Below are 16,463 nucleotides of genomic sequence, written 5' to 3'. Positions count from 1 at the left end.
AGGAACCTTGTGAGGAATGTGACACTACGCCCAGCAAACTCCCTGGTGGGGACACCCAGGGCTGATCAAGTCCCAGGAGCTTTACACATGTCATCACATCAATCCAGCTAGGCTTGGAGAGGAGAAATGGCTTACCTGTGGTGGCAAAGCTGATAAATGACAAAGCCAGGACTCAGGCAGGTGTGTCTGCCTCCCAGACTCATGGGAAGAAACTCTGGTAGAGCTGTTGTGGCTGGGACAGTTTGGAGGGCTGCCTGTATGTTTTTTTTTTTTTTTTAAGATTTATTTATTTATTTTATGTATAGGAGTGCTCTATCTGCATTGTATACCTTCATACCAGAAGAGGGCATCAGATCACATTACAGATGGTTGTGAGCCACCATGTGGTTGCTGGGAATTGAACTCAGGGCCTCTGGGAGAGCAGACAGTGCTCTTAACCACTGAGCCATCTCTCCAGGCCCGTATGTATGTATTTTTTAGTGATTTATTTTTTTTGGTTTTTCGAGACAGGGTCTTTCTGTGTTAGCCTTGGCTGTCCTGGACTCGCTTCGTAGACCAGGCTTGGCCTCGAACTCACAGCGATCTGCCTGCCTCTGCCTCCCGAGTGCTGGGATTAAACGCGTGCACCACCAGGCCCGGCTGGCATGTGCTTTTAAAAAGATTTTTTTATTTACTTTATGTATGCCTGCTCTATCTGCATGCCGGAAGAGGGTTTCAGATTTTAGTATAGGCGGTTGTGAACCACCATGTGTTTGCAGGGCATTGAACTCAGGACCCCTGGAAGAACAGACAGTGCTCTTATCCGCTGAGCCTTCTCTACAGCCCCAAAGCCCACCCCCCCACCCCACCCCCAGCTGTTTAAGTGGGTGCTGGAGGTCCTCATGTTTGCATGGTAGGCTCTTTCCCAGCCAAACCATCTCTGCAGTCTCAATTTTTAAGTAAAAGATTCTTTTCTTTTTGTTTGACGATGCTGGGAACGGTGCTCGGGGCCTCACTGGCTGCTGCTCAGTTGTGTCTCCAAGCAGCAAAAATCTCAAAGCACTACAGATGGTGAACACAGTGGAGTGAGGTAGAAGACATCCACTTCCTTCCAGACTGTGTGGCCATGGTCGACTGTAAAGTGCTGTGCACTCCAAACAGTCTCATTTGAGCACCATCTTGCTGTTCCTGTCTATGCAGATGGAAGAGGTGACTGGCAGGCTGCAGGACAACCTCTCCCCCCCCCCCACCAGGATAAATTCTGGGAGGAAACCAAGAGATGGTGAAGAGTGCAGCATGTCACACATCTGGACACACTGGCAGACCGCTGGCCCTGATGAGGATGGAGGGCAAGTTGGGGAGATTGTCTGTCTGTATTGGTGCCCCGCTCCCCGAGTCTCCTGCATCCCCTGTGGGGGCTTGGCACGGGGTGCAGAGGCCTGTGTCTTATAGGTGTTTGTTGGGGTGCTAGAAAGAGCCCTGGCTGAAAACCAGACAGACAAGGCTCAGAAAGAACGGGGGTCACGGAGTGGAAGAGTTAGCCTGGGGAGTCAGCTGGGCCTTAAGTCCTTTCTTGCCACACAACACACTCTGAGCCCCAGACCCATCCATTGCCAGCTGGCCAGCGACCACCTTGATGCAGGATAATGAGTTCCTTATGTGCCTGTAAGAACTCAGCTAAGCTGCCCCAGCAGTGCGCACAGCCGTTTCACCCTCCCAGCTCTCAGCCCCGACTTGGTCACCCTTTCTCTATGTGTTCCTGGCGAGGGTGGCAGAGAAGGGGACTGGGCAGGGACAGGAGACAAGTGCTATCCTGGTTGCCCTTTGCCAGAGCCTCTGTAGGGTTGTGCCTTCCAGCAGCCCCTGGCAGTTGCTCTGTAAGAGCTATGGGTGAGGTCCTTGGCTTGGCAAGACTCCAGCCCACCCTATCTCCAAAGCAGGAATTATAATAAATAACCCCTCCTGGTTTAGGGATACCTCAGTGGGTAAAAAAAGACTTAGGTGCAAATTCAGGAAGTTTCTCTCTCTCTCTCTCTCTCTCTCTCTCTCTCTCTCTCTCTCTCTCTCTCTGTTTTGGGCTTTTTGAAGATTTATTTATTTATTATGTGTACAGTGCTCTGCCTGTAGGACAAGAGAGGGAATCAGGTCACATTATAGTTGGTTGTGAGCCACCATGTGGTTGCTGGGAATTGAACTCAGGACCTTCGGAAGAGCAATCAGTGCTCTTAACCTCTGAGCCATCTCTCCAGCCCTTGTTTTGGTTTTTTTTGAGGCAGAATTTCTCTGTTTAGTTCTGGCTGTCCTGGCACTTGCTATATAGACAGAGCTGGCCTTAATCTCAGAGATCTGCCTGCCTCTGCCTCCAGAGCACAGACTTGGTTTTTGTGGGGTTTTTGTTTGTTTGTTTATCTCAAGACAGGGTTTCTCTGTGTAACAGCCTTCACTGTTTTAAAATTCACTTTGTAGACCAGGCTGGGCCTCTGACTTTATGAAAATTCAGCATGTGTGAGTGTGTTTGGGTAGTACAGGCATGGATGTAGTAAGGTCAGGAGGCAAGTTCTGTGAGTCTGGTCTCTTTTCTCTATGTAGGATCTGGGGATTGCACTTGGGTCATGAGGCTTGGCAGCTAGCTCCTTTAACCTGCTGGCCCTGGAAGATGGCCTTGAATTCTTGATCTTTGTGCCTCTACCTTCCAAGTGCAGGGATTATGATGAGCATTCACCATCACACCTGACTCCATTTATTTAGAGATTTATTTTCAGTGTGTGTGTGTGTGTGTGTGTGTGTGTGTGTGTGTGTGTGTGGTGGGTACACATGCACACTGAAGGCAGAAGAGAGCACTGGTTCCCCTAGATCTAGAGTGGGTGCTGGGAACCACCAAACTCTGGTTTTCTGGAAGAAGCATCTCTCCAAGCCCTTGCCGTTATTTTTAAGACTGGTTCTTGCTAGGTTGTCCTCAAACTCAGGACCATCCTGCCTTGTCCTCCTGAGTGCTGGCTAGTACAGGATACCGCGTCCCTACTAAAGAGTCTTGTCTTAACCACTTTTAACTCCGGGAGAGATGACATGTGTGAATTCTGGGGTCCTTCCACGGCTGACCTGGCTTAGATTTTGTAAACCAATGGGAAAAGGTCCTGGGAGGAACAACAGCTTGCTGCTGAACATACACGGCTTTTGGGAGCCATCCTTCCGTACCCGGGCCAACAGGAGTTTCTGTTGACTATAGGGCTTCAGGCCCAAGAAGGCTCCTTTCTGGACATCTGGCTCAGAAAAGTAGAGTGGCGGTGGTGAGGAGAGAGAGTGTCTTCAGCAAGAAGGATACTATGGGAGGCTAAGGTGATGGTGAGCGATATAAATCTGAACTGGGGGAGAGGCTTACAGAAGGCTGCCCCTCCTTCCATAGCTTGTCGACTGCAGCCCCCAAATGCTGGTCTCCTAACACCGGGTCACCTTATTCTGACTCCACATCTAGTCCATGAAGCCTGGCCACAAGCTATTACCAAAGCTAATTGAAAGCCCAGTTCGGACCACGCTGTAACTCATCGGTGGGCTTGCACACCGACCCCATTATAACTACACAGTAAATCCCCTAGTTTTGCCTAAGAGGAGGGAGAATAATCAGAGAACTCTAGAGTGAAGTCGGGAGTCCCGGCCAGCTCCGGGCGAGGTGGGGAGTGAGAACAGGGAAGCCTGGTGGCCCGAGGCCACTCTCAGAAGGTCGGCAAGGCCTTGTGCAGGGCATGTCGCAGGCACCCGGAGGAATGTGCGTTGCCTGAAAGAATGAAGGAAGGAAGGAGCGGGGGGTTCAATGCAGGCAGCCTCTGGGCCAAGTCAGGAAACCCGGGTGGGGGTGCGGCTAGGCTACAGCGGTCCGAGAGCCGATGGGGGCAGCGCGGGAGCAGTGGGGTCAGCGACTCGGCCTGGTGGTGGGGACTCCGCTCCCCCCCTTCGCCCCCCCCCCCGCCCCCAGACCGAGAGGTTGGAAGCTGCAGGCCGCGCTGCTGGCAGAGCGGCAGTGGCGCGGAGAGGCTCCGGATGGGCTGCGAGCCCCGCCCGCAGGCTGTGGAGGGAGCCGGAGCCAGAGTGGAGCCAGAGCTCAGACATCCGGGCGCCAGCGAACACCTGCGAGCGGCCCCCAGGGCCCGCGGGGGGCGGGAGAGCGCGGGCGCCGGGACGGGGGCGTGGTCAAGATAGGGGCGGGGTTTTGAGCTCCACCCTCCCCGGCTCTGGGCCACGTGGGCCGAGACTGCCCTGCCCTGGCGCCGCTCAGCCGCTTCTTGCCTGGAGGCGGGATAGTGGGTAGTAGGGTAGTTTTGCGGGAAAGCGAGCTTTAGAAGTTTTAAGGATGCAGTGGAGGAGCCTAGGGAAGAGTGACAGCCAGGGACAGCTTTAACGACTCGGAAGACTTAAAATTGAAGAGGAGTGACCCACGCTGTGCGCTAGAGTGGTGTGATGCCTTCTTGAAGGGCCACCATCTCAAGTGTCACGGACCTGAGTTTGAATCCCAGCTTTGTCACTTAGGAATTGTGCGGCTGCGTGCTAACAGAATTTTTGTGCTTCAGAGCTGCGAGATCAAGAGCCTCAGTTGTATAGCTCAAGGGGCCTGGGAGATATTTTGTGTGTGGTCCTTTATCCGAACCATAAAACTTAAAGGGATGAACTGCCATCATCCCGTTTCATACAGAACTAGGGTAACCATGGTTTTTTGTGGTTTTTTTTGTTTGTTTTTTGTTTTGTTTTGTTTATCAACAAGCCCTTCCTGGGTTCCTAATAATTTGTGCCCCACTCACGGAGTGGCAGGGGGAAAAGATGAGATAAGAATGCGGGCTTTGAAGCTGGAGGAAGCTGGCCTTCCTAAATACCATCTCCTAGTAACTTGCTGTGACCTTGATCAACCTATTCAAGATACCCACCTTGCTGATTAGAAAAAAAGATTAGGATGAGATGGACTCAGCGCACCTGGCAGGCACTCCCCTAAATGATTACAACAGAAGAGTGTCTCAGAGGTTTCTGACCTAGGGCTAAATTGCTTTCACTCTCTAATGACTAATGGATTGGCGAGATGGTCTAAGCTTTTGTCCTGGCCACCTGAACTGCTCAGCCCTGGGAGTCTTGACAAGCAATTTCCTTGGAATTAGCTTAATAATGCCTCGTAGGTGTGTGGTGCATTTCAAAGAACTTTCCCACCATTATCTTTGGTCCTAGGAGGCAGCTGGGCTCGGAGAGAAGTGCCTTGCTCCTGGTCACAGGGCACGTGAGCCTGCAGCTTTCAACCTGGTCTTCACTTGTAAGTGAACCTAAGGGGCGCTAACCGTGCTGGGGAGTAAAGACCCCTCGGAGCAGCTGCCTGGTCAGAAGGTGGAGGAGACTGGGGCTTTGTGGAGGCGCAGCCTGTAGCCTGCAGTACTCAGTCAATCCAGGATTTTCACTCCTCAAGGGCTTTAGCACACGTTAACACACAACCCCCTAAGGTGGGTGCTGCCAGGGTCTTAAACTTATTTAGGGCAAAGTTTTCTCACATGGGACCAGGACCTCTGAAAGTTGGAGGTCTGATATTACTGTAGGAAATTTCATGTGTGCTTCCTGAAGGGTGTTCAAATCTTCCATTTGTCCAGAAACCAGGACACACACACACACACACACACACACACACACACACACACACACACACACACACACGACCCTGATTCACCCCCAAAAAGTTCACTAAGGTCAATGCACAAAGGGTAATGACATGACCTGTTTGTTATGAAATAGTAACACATGCCAAGGCCCAACACAGCTTAGATCATATAAACTGGAATTCAGTGAGGACGGGAGCCTGGTGCAACCCACCTGGGGTGACACCATATTGGAGGTGCATAGATGCGGCATAGGTTGACAGCTTGCCTTTTGACCCACTCCCAGGCGTAACTCCTTAAAAGGGCCAGTCTCCGGTCCTAATCCTGCCCACCACAATCCTAGCTCAAAATCCCTGGTCAAAGTTGAAGTTGACCAGAGCAATTAAGGCAACCTGCAGCCTTGCTTCCCAGCTAGGCTCCGTCCCTGAAAATGGCTGCAGATTTGAGGCAAAACTTTGGTTTGATGAAGGTTTTCCACTGGCATCAAACTCCAGTGATACATCTGCCTCCCAAGTGCTGTGATTAATGGTGTAACAACCAGGGTCTCCCCCCCCCCCCAAGTTCGAAAGTGGCGTGGCAGCCAGACCAGAAAGCGTGGAGGGAAATGAAACCAGGCCTGATTTCACCAGGTCACCACACGTCGCCTGCAAAGACCCAGGAAGGTACCACCAATAATTAGTAGCATCGGAGAAGCCATTGCAAAGCTTCAAGGGACTGAAAGAAAAATTGAGCAGCAAATTTGCTGGGTAGTTTGTAGCTGAAAGTAGGAACACAGATTACAGATCCTTGCTCTTAACACCCAATGGATTTAGGGATTCACCATCATAAATCCTTCCTAACAACAAACCACCCTATCCCTCAGCACCAGCTTTAGGGCGCGCAAATCCGTTGCTGCCAAGCACCCAGGATATTTCCTAATGACAGCCGCGTAAGAAATGGGAAGATGGCGCGTGACGTCATATAATGTGTTCAAAAATGGTTTATTATGCAAAATGTTAACTTTTATAAAAAGTTTAATATACAATCACATGATTACAGAAAGTCACCTCCCTGTAAAAAAGGTACAAAAGCTATATACTCTATTATAGAGTTCATAATCCGGGCAGCAGAGCCATTCTCCAAGGAGACCAGAAGACCAGCGCTTATGCTGCTGTGGCAGTGTGCAGGGCAGCCACTCTCACACACACCCTCTTTTCTCGACACCCGCATTCTCAGAAAAGCCAGTCTTTTAAGACTTGGGAGTCAGGGTCGGGACAGGGTGACGTTGCTCAGCTGCTGACCAGCGCTAGCTCTTCAGGTCACCCAAATTCAGTCCTTCGCTCTCGGGCTCCAGGTCCAGCCTCGAGGCAGGAGTTTAGGGGAAGTGAAGAGGGCTGGTTTAGATCGAGGTTCATCCATGCCCTCGGGCTTCCGGCTGGAGAGAGGGTCCCAGAGTCCCAGGGTCCCAAGCGGAACGGGCGCCAGCACCTGCGTTCTGGGCGGGGGAGGAGAGAAGAGCGAGAGAGCCGTCAGTTTCCGCCGAGCGCGCCCAGGCGGAGGCCGCCGCAGACTGGCCGGCGCCAGGGAGGAAACTCGGTCCCTACCTCCAGCTGATAACTCCGCGCCCCACATTGCCTCCACCCAGTTGGCGCCAAAGGACTACAGGCGGAGCCACCACTCCCCCTCCCGCTTTGAAATGACACTAGTGGGAACGGGGGTGGGCTCCCTTTACTGAAAGGCTACTTGGTGCGACCTGCGCGCCCACTTGCCCTGGGCTTTGGCCACCCGCGTTGAGCAGAGAGGCAGCGTGCATTAGAACTGCACGTGATACTGACATTGGTTCTACGGCTAAATCTCTTCCCTCTCTTGCCTTCTAAACCGAGGGAATCCTAAGCTTTGCAATGTTCTGTCAACCGCAGCGCTTCCCATGCAAGCCTCCCTTCTCGCCCGCGTCAAGAGAAAACTTACCGGGAGGTGCCAGGACCTCCGGGTCAGTGGCAAAAGCTCCTCTTGTCGTTAGAGACCACAAGTTCCGGAGTGAGCTCAGCTGTCTGTGAAAGGATATGAAGAGACGAGTTAGCTAAGGCACTCGGGGACTCGGTGGGGGAGACCCGCAGCATCCCAGCCCGCATGCTCAGCTCATCCCAGTCTGGCTCCCTCGCGTACCTGGATCGGAAGATGCGGACCGTCCGGGGGTCCAGGCGCCGGCTCTGCAAGGACCACCTGCAGGTCGAGTATGTAGTCTATGACACGCTGCAGGATTTCCACCTGGCTAAGCTGGGTGCCTCGCGGGACTCCCGGCACCAGTTCTCTCAGGCGCGAGTAGCAGTGGTTCATGTCGTCCAGAAGGCTAAGTGGCTCCTCGGCCGCCGGGCTCTTGCCGCGACCCCGCGCGATGGCCAGGCTACGTTCCGACAAGCAGCACACCGCCTCGTAACAGCCGCGGACCGGGCTCAGAGCCTTCATGTTCGTAGAGTAAAGGTAGAGGTTAGAAACGAACCACTAAAGCAGCAAACAGTGCGCGCACGCCTGCGGCAGCGGGCCCTTATAGAGTCCGCCCTGGGACACACCCCCTTATTCAAACTAGCCCGCCCAAGGCTCCGCCTCCGCCCGCCCTGGGCACCGCCTTCCCGGCCCTGGGCGTTCACAGTGGGTTTAAATTGCTAACAGGCTTCTTCAGGCTGGTCTGACGCCGAGGACCGCTGAGCCGCGGATGCGAGGAATGAGGAAGCTGTAGATACCGAGGAGAGGCGGGGCTCTTGAGCCAGCACAGATTTGAAAAAATCACTTAAAACCATTAACTTTAAGAATTTGCCTTTTCTGGCGGCGCCCAGGAGCCTTGAGCTGCCCTGCCCCCTGCCCAACACTGGTTCGAACCCACTTTCTCTCTCTCTCTCTCTCTCTCTCTCTCTCTCTCTCTCTCTCTCTCTCATATTTTCAAGGGAAACTTGTAAGGAATTAGTGCCGCCTTGTTCCCCAATTTGCTGCTCGTCTGACCTCCAGACTCACTGGCGTCAGGAATTATCTTGTGACCAGAGGGGGAAAAAAATTAATTGCGGTGAAGCTGAGGTTACAATGAAGAAAACAGATTTGGGCTAGGCGCTGAGATTGCAGAAGGAGGAGGGAAGGGGAGCTTTGAGCAAAGAACACTATTTATTTGAGCAGCAAAGGCAAAGAGGATAAAAGAGAAGAAAAGCAGCCCGAATCCAAGCCTTTTCCACGGAGAAAGAAAAAGCCTGGACCTTTTGCCCCATGAACTACTTAAGGAACTAAATACGTGCCCGGTTGTTCTGTGGGAGTGAGTTAGGTTAGAAATTTGGACAAGGTTTCAAAATGGCGGACTAGAAGGAATGTTTTCTGCATAAACCCCTTTTTGGAAGGGCCCTCTCCACAGCCATACATACACCAAATGGGTCAGCAGATCTCTCCTACCTCGTGTTTCCTCGCTTTTTTTTTTTTCACAACCTCCCTCCCTCCCTCCCTCCCCTCACTTTCTACATTCTGTGTAGAAAACAATAGCAGTTTCACCCGCCACCGGCAGCCCGCCCGGTTGTAGGGGCGGCCACCTGGACGTGATTAGGCCTAGGCCTGTTGAGGTAGTTCTGTCACCGGCTGAGAGATCAGGAGAGGAGCCAGCCGGTGTGGGGCCCATCCCAGATTGCAAAAGGACAGTGCCTGCCTTCTCCCCACTTCCCAGACTCTGAAGCCTCTGTAAGTTCCAAGGCTGCGGCTTCCATCTTGGAAAAAGACGAGGTGGGGTTTCCCCAAGCCAAGATTGCTCTCTTAATCAGTCAGCCTGGTAAATATTTATGAGGTTGCTTCACGTGAAACAGAGGCTCTTGGCTCTCAAGAAAGTCACACAATGTCTGGGGACAAGATTAACACAGGAAACGATTAAGTGTTCAGTGGTGTGTGGCACCGATCTATAGGACATCGGGACCTCTGAGCTGGGACAGTTCCAATGGCTGGAAGGACACTACTGGGTCTAGGAAGCCAGAGGCCCTGGGTTCAATCAGCCAGCTCTACATCTACAGTCTTGAGCAAGCCCAGATCCCCTGACTTTGATGATGGGGAGTGGGGGGTGGGGGATGGGGTGGGGAGATAAGGAATTACTTTCTGACTCCCCAGAACTCTATGCTTGTGTGGGACAGCGAAGGGCTGGATGGGAGAGGGCATTAAAACGTGCCGAGAATCACATCACAGGTAAAGCCAGTCTTGGAGCCGCCTTCTTTTCCATCACACCACATTGCCCTGTGTTCCAAGAAAGAAGTCTCTGGAAGTTTTCTCCTGGGAATATTCAAGTTCTCAAGGCCAGCTATTTCAGTATTAGAGAAAAGGGCAGGGGGGGCGCTAACCTGTGAAAACCCATGCCAGTCCCTATAGGCTGAAGAAGCAAAATGCCAGCTTATTTATTTGGTCATGGGAAGGGAACTCTGTGACTGTGGGGACTCCCGAATAACTAAACAGAAGGTCCTTTCTTTGCCTGTCCCGAAGACTTTTGCATGTTTGCGCAAAGTAGTCAAGCCAGGAGCTTCTAGAAAAATCAAGGCCTTCAATATCTGGCTGACCTATGTTCAAAACTTTATTTGTTTTGATACACTGACTGTGTGAACTTGGAGTAAATTATTCCGCGCCTCAATTTTCTTGCCTGTTAAGTGGAGCTAATGAAAATGACTTCATTCATTCACCTATCTGTTATTTATTTATTTATTTATTTATTTGAGACAGGGGTGTTCTGTTGTAGCCCTAGCTGTTCTGTAGATCAAGCTTGTCCTCAAACGCAGAGATCCTCTGTCTCTCTAGTGCTGGGGTTAAAAGGGATGTGCTACTACACCCGGCTCCGACCTCATTTATTTTGGTGAGGGGGAAAAAAAAAGGTCTCTAACCCCAGCGCTCAGAAGGCAGATTTCTGTGCCTTCGTGGCCAGCCTGGTCTCCACAGTGAGTTTCAGGACAGCCAGGGAATAATTAGTGAGACCCTGTCTTGAAAAAAAGAATCTTCAGCGCCTGAGAAGCACCCGGCAAGCACCCTCCATTGGCGTTAGTTAGTTCAGCATGGGACCAGGTGTTCCGTAGGTGCGTAGGCCACCCAGGTCTACTTTCTCCTCTCGTGTCCGCCATCACTACCTTTGGTGCCTCAGGCTAGAAGAGTGGGTAGAGGGTTTACTGGGTTTACGGCTTGCAAAGTGCCCTTCATAGCATTTATTATTTCCTTGTTATGCTTCCCAGGCTGAAATGTGTGGGATAGAACAGAAAGGCGTGACGTTATCAAGCCGCATTCTGTCCTTTCCAGGCTAGTAACTTACCTCTGGACACAAATCCTTTCTTCCAGGACCTTACTTTGGGGGAAGGGAAAGAGGGAGCAAATGACCTTTAAGGGTCTTTTCTGACCTAAGAGTCTAAGTCTGAAAGGAGTGGGTTTCGGCTGGGTTGGGAACAGTGAATAGAGTTTAAACCCTAAAGACTCTCTCGACCCTGCACAGCAGACTGGCCGGCTTGCCTGGCCGTCTGCAACTTGTTTAGCGGTGGCGGGGCCTCAGCCTCTTACTCCAAACGCCTCTGAACTTTCTGTTCCCAGTTCTGCTCCTTTTACCAGCTTTTTCCCCCCTCTTGCATTTTTTATTTTTATGAAAGGATGTCATTAAGGCTTTTGTCTGCGCTGTTTTTGTTTCAGAACTTTTCCCACAATCCTATTTTTTGTTGAGGAATCCGCTCCTTTGCCCAGCTGTGGGTCCGGGTCCCACAGCTGTGTTGATCTAAGACTCAGCCCCAGACAGCCTGGCGCCAGGGTGGGACGTCATGCGTTCACACAGGGATGCGTGTCCCAGGCAACCTTTCCTCGGGCAGTCACCGGCCGGCGACTGCCTCTCCAACCAATGAGCGCCCGACACCCGAGATAGGGGCGGGGCCTGCGCCACCCTAGCCAGCGAGCCGCTTGTGAATCGCAGATGTTGAGACCTTGATAACGTCCCCTGAATTGGGGCCCTTTAAAGCCCCCCCTTTCTCTTTTGGTTCTTCTGTTTATCCCCTTTCTTTCCACCTTCCTCCTTTCTATCTGTATGTAGATAACTTTTGTCTTTCCTTTTCCCCTCTTTTAACTATCTCCTCCTAGTGTCAGGAATCATTTTGTAAGCATTTCCAGGAACTGCATCTTCCTCTGCCAAAATTATTCCAAAAAAAAAAAAAAAAAAAAAAAAAGGCGATGTTGTGCTCTCTGATTTTTTTTTTTTTAAGGAGCTGGCAGAACTGTAAGCTATTACTGTTTCGTCTTTAGAAATTTAAGCCGTGATGGCAGTGGGGTCTCTAGGCTGTGAATTTCAAAGTCAATGTAAGGATGATGGGGATTGCAGATGTCTTGCTTAAAGCGGGCTTCTGTCAGCCTAGCTGGCTAGCTTTTCTCCATGTGTAGACCCGGGCATCCAGAGCACCTTACAACCTTGTCCAAGGTTGTCCAAGGCGAAATGTCTGTGACTGCCCTGTGGACAAGATCCAACCCTTCTGTTCCCCTGACTTGCTGACCACTCTGGTCAGTTCAAGGTTCCCAGAAGATGTATTTAAAAAAAAAAAAAAGTAAGCCAGGCATAGTGGCGCTGGCCTTTAATCCCAGCACTTAGGAGGCAGAGGCAGGGGGATCGCTGTGAGTTCGAGGCAAGCCTGGTCTACAAAGCACGAGTCCAGGACAGCTGAGGCTACATAGAGAGACCCTATCTCGGAAAACAAAACAAAACAAAAAGTATAAGTGATATATGTATATTGTAAGTGTGGTCACACACGTGCTACAGTGTACATGCCACGGCTTACACAAGCAAGTCAGAGTACAACTTTTGGAAATCTGATTCTTCTACTCTGGGTCAAGGGATCAAACTCAGACATTCAGGCTTGCAGTGAAAGCACATTTCCGCTGAGCCATCCTGCTAGCCCATGCCTTTTCTGATATTTACCTATTTGTTCAGAAAGTGGCTGGAAAGATGTTTTGGGAGCTTTCCAGCCATACACTGAGAGCCAATCCATCCCTGCTCCCCTCAGCAAATTCGAACCCCAAAGTACACCCCAAGAACCAGAGGCTACAAGGAAGGCACAAAAGATCCTGGCATTGGCCAGACTTTTTGCCTTCACTCACTTATCAGCTACATAAAGTTGGGAAGAAATGATATTTACCCACCTGACAGCTGGGGGCACCATAGGGGAAAGAGTACAGGGAGTCAAAACCTTTATGTGATAGGATGTGTTCAGTGGGGTCCAAGGTGCCCCTTGAAATTGGTGCTTCCTCTGGAGACAGATGCCAGAAATGTGGCCACTATTAGGAAAGGCAATATAAGGGGGCTGGAGAGATGGCTCAGAGGTTAAGAGTTCTGTCTGCTCTTCCAAAGGTCCTGAGTTCAATTCCCAGCAACCACATGGTGGCTCACAACCATCTATAATGTAACCTGATGCCCTCTTCTGGCCCACAAGTGTATATGTAGAACACTGTATAAGTAATTTAAATAAATAAATAAATAAATAGCCAGGCGTGGTGGCACACGCCTTTAATCCCAGCACTCAGGAGGCAGAGACAGTGAGTTCAAGGCCAGCCTGGTCTACAGAGTGAGTCCAGGACAGCCAAGGCTACACAGAGAAACCCTGTCTTGGAAACCTCCCCTCGCCCCCCCCCAAAAAAAAAGAAAGAAAGAAAGAAAGAAAGGCGGTATAAGGAACATGGGGACATAAGTCTTTACAGATGTGGAGATTTTGGGGAGCTCCTCTACACTTCAGACATACTCTGAACAGTCACTGTCGCCTTCATCATTGTCTGTTGAGTCCTGTTTGCCAAGAACTGTTGACCTAATTTTGTTGGGTTTGGTTGTTTGGTTGTTTGGTTTGGGTTTTAAGGCGCTAAGGATAGAACCTGAGGGCTTGTGAGTGCCAGGCAGGCACTGTGCTCTCAGTGTTAGCCCCAGCCCTGGATTTTCTCACTGCCTGTTTGTCTTGAGACAAAGTCCCACTGTGTAGCCTGAGCTGTCCTTAGACTTCAAAATACTCTCACCTCATCTCTTTGGATGACAAACGTGCTCCGCCACGCCTGGCTTCATCGGCCCATTATCTGCACCTGTAGAGAGGGGCTCAGAGAGGCCAGCGCAGTCTGTGCTCAGGCCACATATCGGTTAGGTGGTAAATCCAGGATTCCAGGATTTTGTAAAAAATAATTTATTATTTTTATTTTATGTGCGTTAGTATTTTGCCTGCATGTATGTCTCTGGCTAGCAGATCTCTTAGTTACAGACAGTTGTGAGCTGCCATGTGGGTGCTGGGAATTGAACCCACGTCTTCTGGAAAAGTAGTCAGTGATCTTAACCTCTGAGCCATCTCTCCAGTCCTGGATTCCAGGATTTTCATCCTGCCTCCGAAGCTTTTCTCCTCCTGCATCTTATTCATTCTCTTCCATCCTTCCAAAGGACCCTCTTGGGAACTATTGCTATGGCGTGTATTTGTGTGGTCACTCCGTGCTGGTCAGAGGACAGTTCCAGAAGCTATTTCTCTCCCTCTACTGGGTGACTCCAGGGGACCAAGCTCAGGCCCCCAAGCTCGGTGACAAGCAACTTTAATGGGTGAACCATTTCACCAACCCCTAAGAAGGTTGGATTCCGCCAGATAGGGAAAACGTAAGCCTGGCTCATTAGGTGGCCGAACCAAGGTGTGTTTTATTTAGATGCTTCAGATAAAACTCAAGGGTGCTGAACACGCTCAGCATGCACAGACCATCCCAACTCTCCGTGCAGTGTGTCAGTTCCTCTGAAGTTTCACAGCGAATCCCGCTAAATTGAGGAGTAAACCTTGGAGTTGACCCCCTTTTCCATCTTGGTCCAGCCACACCACCCTATAGCAAACTAACCCTTGACTTCACCAACCCATTAAGTGATCACGGGCTGCCTCAGGGCTGGCTCTGCCTCTGGCACAGAATAAGCCAGAGGGAGCAACTTTCTTACACTGGTCCTGTGTGAGGCGCTTGTTTTATGGAGGTGAAGCTGTAGACGGGGTTTTGGGTTTTTTGTTTTGTTTTGTTTTGTTTTTTGAGACTGAGTCTAACTATATAGCACAAGGGTTCCTTGAATTCATCTGTGTCCCTTATAAGTCCTGGTACAGACAACTTTTAAGTCCTGCGAGCCAGGGCTTACTAGCCTATACTTATAGTTTCAGAGCTCAGGAGGCAGAGGCAGGAGGATTGCCACCAGTTAGTGTAGTGAAACGTTTCAGTAAGGGTAAAGGCACCGGCTGAGCAAACCTGATGGACTAAGTTGTCTGGAACCACGTGAGAGTGGAATGAGAGAATCCGTTCCACAGTGTTGCCCTCTGACCTCCACACGCATGCTGTGGCGTGTATATACCCTTACATACATCATACACACACACACACGCACACGCACACGCACACGTACACACCACATACTAATAAAATTTTTGTTGTTGTTGTTGTTTCTGAGACAAGGTTTCTCTGTGTAGCCTTGTCTGTCCTGAACTTGCTCTGTAGACCAGGCTGGCCTCGAATTCACAGAGATCCGCCTGCTTCTGCCTCCCGAGTGCTGGGACAGCAGGCTTCACTAACTTGTAGAGGCCATGCTACTCTTGACTGTATTGTTCCAACTTTAGTATATGTGCTACCAAAGTGAGCGCGCGCATGCATGCATACACACACACACACACACACACACACACACACACACACACACACACACACGAATTAATGACAACTGAGTTCAATTCAACCCCAGTAATTATCAGCACTTTTGGAGTACTACCACTTAGAGAGAGAATTTGTTTTTGTTTTTGTTGTTCTTTGTTTTTTTTGGTTTTTCGAGACAGGTTTTCTCTGTGTACCCTTGCCTGTCCTGGACAGGAGGCTGGCCTCGAACTCACAGCAATCTGCTTGCCTCTGCTTCCCGAGTGCTGAGATTAAAGGCATGCGCCACCATGCCTGGCTTTTATGTTGTTCTTTTAAGGCAGGGTTTATCTGGGCTCCCCTGGCTGACCTGGAACTCATATGTAGACCAGCCTAACTTATAACTCATGGAGATCCTCCTGCCTCTGCCTTCTGGGTACTGAGATTGTAAGTATACACACCTACCACAGGGCCCTGGCCTGCAAAGTTTCAATTAGAAATGCTGAGCCTGGGAGGTGGTGGGGGTGGGGGGTGAGGGTGGTGGGTGGGGGTGGGGTGGGGTGAGCAGACCCTGGGGTGGGGGTAGGCCCTAGTACATCCAGTGCTGCAAACAAAATGAAAGTGTAAAAGTTCAAATTCAGGGTGCCCTTCGGTTCTGTGACTCCCAGATGGAATGTTCTCTGAAGCAGATAGTTGAGTTTTGGGGTCAGGAAGGACAGAGAGGTCCAGAGTCCACAGCAAGGAAAGATGAAGATGACCAAAAAAAAAAAAAAAGACCTTGAAAAATAGTGTCCACCCTGCTCAGACATTGTCCTGCTTTGGCCTGGGGCCCAGCCAGCCAGCAGCAGTTCAAAAGCTGCCAGGGGAAGAGGGAGATGGGACCGGAGGGAGGGACTGGCCTGGTAACAGGAGTAACCCTGCCAGAGAGGAAAAAGATCTCCTACCCCCTACCAGGCCAGCCACATCTCTGCAGAGAGCTGCCAAAGGCTGGGGTGCCAGAAGCTCACGGGGAGAGCCTCCTGCAGGCCACAGGGCTCCTGAGTATATAGTAGTGAGTCACCAAAGCCGAATTGTGTAGTGATAGCGTCTGCTGAGTGCCAGCCATGAACTTCAGGTTTTGTTGGTTTCTTTATGTTTTACGAGACAGTCGTGCTATGTAGCCCAGGCTGTACTTCTCCATCCTCCTGCCCCAGCCTTCCAGGTGCTCTGATTATATAAGGTGGGTCCCACCAAACCTAACTGAATGGGCAT

At 50.8% G+C, this 16,463-nt stretch overlaps 1 protein-coding gene and 1 long non-coding RNA gene across 2 annotated transcripts in view; one reads left to right on the top strand and one right to left on the bottom strand.

Annotated features, from left to right (window-relative positions):
* LOC311601058 overlaps positions 1–16,463 on the top strand; it is a 403,201-nt gene that overhangs the window by 162,015 nt on the left and 224,723 nt on the right. The window lies entirely within an intron of this gene.
* On the bottom strand, positions 6,564–8,122 carry ID3 (inhibitor of DNA binding 3). The gene is made up of 3 exons (XM_084787195.1): positions 7,746–8,122; positions 7,548–7,630; positions 6,564–7,074 (listed from the first exon to the last, which is right to left on the bottom strand). The coding sequence occupies exons 1-2, from the start codon at positions 8,043–8,045 to the stop codon at positions 7,571–7,573; spliced, it is 360 nt and encodes a 119-aa protein (XP_084643321.1). The 5' UTR covers positions 8,046–8,122; the 3' UTR covers positions 6,564–7,074; positions 7,548–7,570.

This window comes from Acomys minous (assembly GCF_964271855.1).
Source record: "Acomys minous genome assembly, chromosome: 6".
NCBI classification, from domain to species: domain Eukaryota; kingdom Metazoa; phylum Chordata; class Mammalia; order Rodentia; family Muridae; genus Acomys; species Acomys minous.
The sequence above is the reverse complement of the archived record's forward strand: the minus strand, read 5'-3'. Positions and strand labels throughout refer to the sequence as shown.

What these genes read in the sequence shown, in the direction of transcription:
- ID3 (XM_084787195.1), bottom strand. Translation starts at nt 8,045, where the DNA reads ATGAAGGCTCTGAGCCCGGTCCGCGGCTGTTACGAGGCGGTGTGCTGC. An exon ending in GTCCGCATCTTCCGATCCAG is followed by an intron (nt 7,631 to 7,745) that starts GTACGCGAGGGA and finishes ATCCTTTCACAG; the next exon opens with ACAGCTGAGCTCACTCCGGA.